Genomic DNA, 2579 nt, shown 5'->3' with positions numbered 1-2579 from the left:
CCCATGGCCACTCACCCCAGCCAGCCCGCCCCTGATGGCCCCCATTGGGGTGGAACAGCTGCACCCCACCAGTGCACAAATTTGTGCACCAGTCCTCTAGTTCATATATATTTTTTTAGTCCAAATATGCTGATATCCATACAAATGTTTTAAATCACCTACTATCCAGTAAAACTGACACTTAAAACCCTAGCCGATTTGGCTCAGTGGATAGAGCATCTGCCTAGCTGAAGGGTCCTGGGTTCGATTCTGAGTCAAGGGCACATATCTTGGTTGTAGGTTGCATCCCAACCCTTGTCAGGGCACATGCAGGAGGAAACCAATCGATGTGTCTCTCTCACATCAATGTTTCTCTCTCTGTGTCTCTCCCCCTCCCTTCCACTCTCTCTAAAGATCAATGAAAAAGTGTCCTCAGGTGAGGATTAACAAAAACAAACAATAAAAAACTGACCCTTTGGGAAGACGTGCTATTCTTCCTGTGGCCTTCAATACTCCCCAGCACATCACTATGTCCAGGGCACATCCAACCCAATGTGAAAAGCAAACATTGATGTTTCTCTCTGTCTTTCCCTCTCTCTTAAACATCAATGGAAAAATATCCTCAGGTGAGGAGTCACAACAAAACAAAACACACACACACACAAAATGCTGTTGTTTTTTTTATTGATTCCAGAGAGAAAGGGAGATAGAAACATCAATGATGAGAGAGAATCATTGATTGGCTGCCTCCTGCACGGCCCCTACTGAGGGGATCGAGCCCCCAACCAGGGCATGTGCCCTTGGCCAGAATCAAATCTGGGACCCTTTAGTCTGCAGGCCGATGCTCTGTCCATTGAGCCAAACTGGGTAGGGCCAAAATGCTGTTTTTTACAATACAAAACAGCATATATACATACATACATACATACATACATACATATATACGAATATATATACATATACACATATATACATATATACATATATATTTATGAATGCATGAAAAAAGACCTGAAAGGCTATCAACAAACTGCTAATAATAGTTACTTTGCAAGGAGGTAACTGGGATTTGGGATATGCAAGAAGGTAGCGAAAGAGAAATCTGGCCTTATAAGCAATTTTTAATTTTTGACAAATTATTTTGCATACATTAATCCTCGAGATGATGGGGGTGGGTAATAGCATTCTACCTGTACATGTCCAATAGTCTGGATTAACAAAAACTTTCTTTTAGCCCAGCTGGCATGGCTCAGTGGTTGAGTGTCGACTTACGAACCAGGCCATGGTTCGATTCCTGGTCAGGGCACATGCCCGGGTTTCAGGCTTGATCCCCAGTGTGGGGTGTGCATGGTGGGGTGTGCATGACGCAGCCAATGATTCTCTCTCATCACAGATTTTTTCTCTCTCTCTCTTCCTCCCTCTCTGAAATCAATAAAAATAAAATGTATTTTTTTTAAAACTTCTTTTAGCACTCACCTACGGACACTGGCAATGGTTTCTCTGTTTTTGAAACGACTGAAACGAGCTGTGTAGTTTAAAGTTTTCATGAAGACCTCAGAAAGTTCCTGTTCGTCCTCTGCACTCTCATTCTGTTGCTTTCGATGTTCCAGAAGCATGTGAACTTCTGAATTTAGAAGTGTCTCGGCTGTTTCAAACTCTATTTGTGAGAAGCATAAACGTTAGCTGAAAATATTCTTTCAAAAGTGAGCTTCTAAATGTTGATTTTTGCCTTTGAGACTAACAGCAAGTCTCTGTCCCTGCAGAAATCCAACTTTACCTTCATCCAGCCTTGTATACAAGACACAGTGGAGTTCATGAGACACTACAACAGTGGTTCTCAACCTTCTGGCCCTTTAAATACAGTTCCTCATGTTGTGACCCAACCATAAAATTATTTTTGTTGCTACTTCATAACTGTAATGTTGCTAGTTATGAATCGCAATGTACATATCTGATATGCAGGATTGTCTTAGGCAACCCCTGTGAAAGGGTCGTTCGACCCCCAAAGGGGTCGCGACCCACAGGTTGAGAACCGCTGCACTAAAAGCTCATTTGGGCTAGTTCCTGATATAAAAGAACCTGACCTAGACACGGGATTACATTACACATCATTCTCCTAAATTAGGCCAGGTACTGGTTTCTTTCTAGCTTACATAAACTTGTAATCTGCCTTATTGATATAATATTGTATTGGTTATATTAGTTTCAGGTGTACAATATAGTAATTGGACATTTTTATACCTTACGATGTGACCACCCATTCCACTAATTCTAGTGATCATCTGCCACTGTGCAAACCTATCACAATATTATAGTCCCCTTCCCCTTTTCGCCCAGTCTCTTATCCCCCTCCTCTGTCTCTATCAGTCTGGTTTTGTCTTTGTTCATCTGTGTTTTTTTAGATTCCACACATAAGTGAAATGTACAGTATTTTTTTCTCTAATTAATTTTTCCTTAGCATAATACTCTCTAGGTCTATCCATGTTGTCGCAAATGGCAAGATTTTATTATTATTACTTTTTGTTAATCTTCACCCGAGTATATTTTTCCATTGATTTCTTTTTTTTATTTTTATTTATGTCAGAGGGGAAGGGAGAGGG

At 40.9% G+C, this 2579-nt stretch overlaps 1 protein-coding gene across 1 annotated transcript in view; it reads right to left on the bottom strand.

Annotated features, from left to right (window-relative positions):
• Positions 1–1652, bottom strand: part of POLR2D (polymerase (RNA) II (DNA directed) polypeptide D) — a gene marked incomplete at its 5' end in the record, with an annotated part of 12612 nt that extends 10960 nt beyond the window's left edge. Inside the window, one exon of the mRNA XM_005879464.2 lies at positions 1456–1652. Coding sequence (XP_005879526.2) covers positions 1456–1652 — 197 coding nt within the window. The remainder of the gene's footprint in view (positions 1–1455) is intronic.
• Between the last annotated feature and the right edge of the window lie 927 nt (positions 1653–2579).

Source organism: Myotis brandtii, unplaced genomic scaffold (genome assembly GCF_000412655.1).
Source record: "Myotis brandtii unplaced genomic scaffold, ASM41265v1 scaffold600, whole genome shotgun sequence".
Lineage (NCBI taxonomy): Eukaryota > Metazoa > Chordata > Mammalia > Chiroptera > Vespertilionidae > Myotis > Myotis brandtii.
Note: the sequence above shows the minus strand (reverse complement) of the source record. Positions and strands in the feature narration are given on the sequence as shown.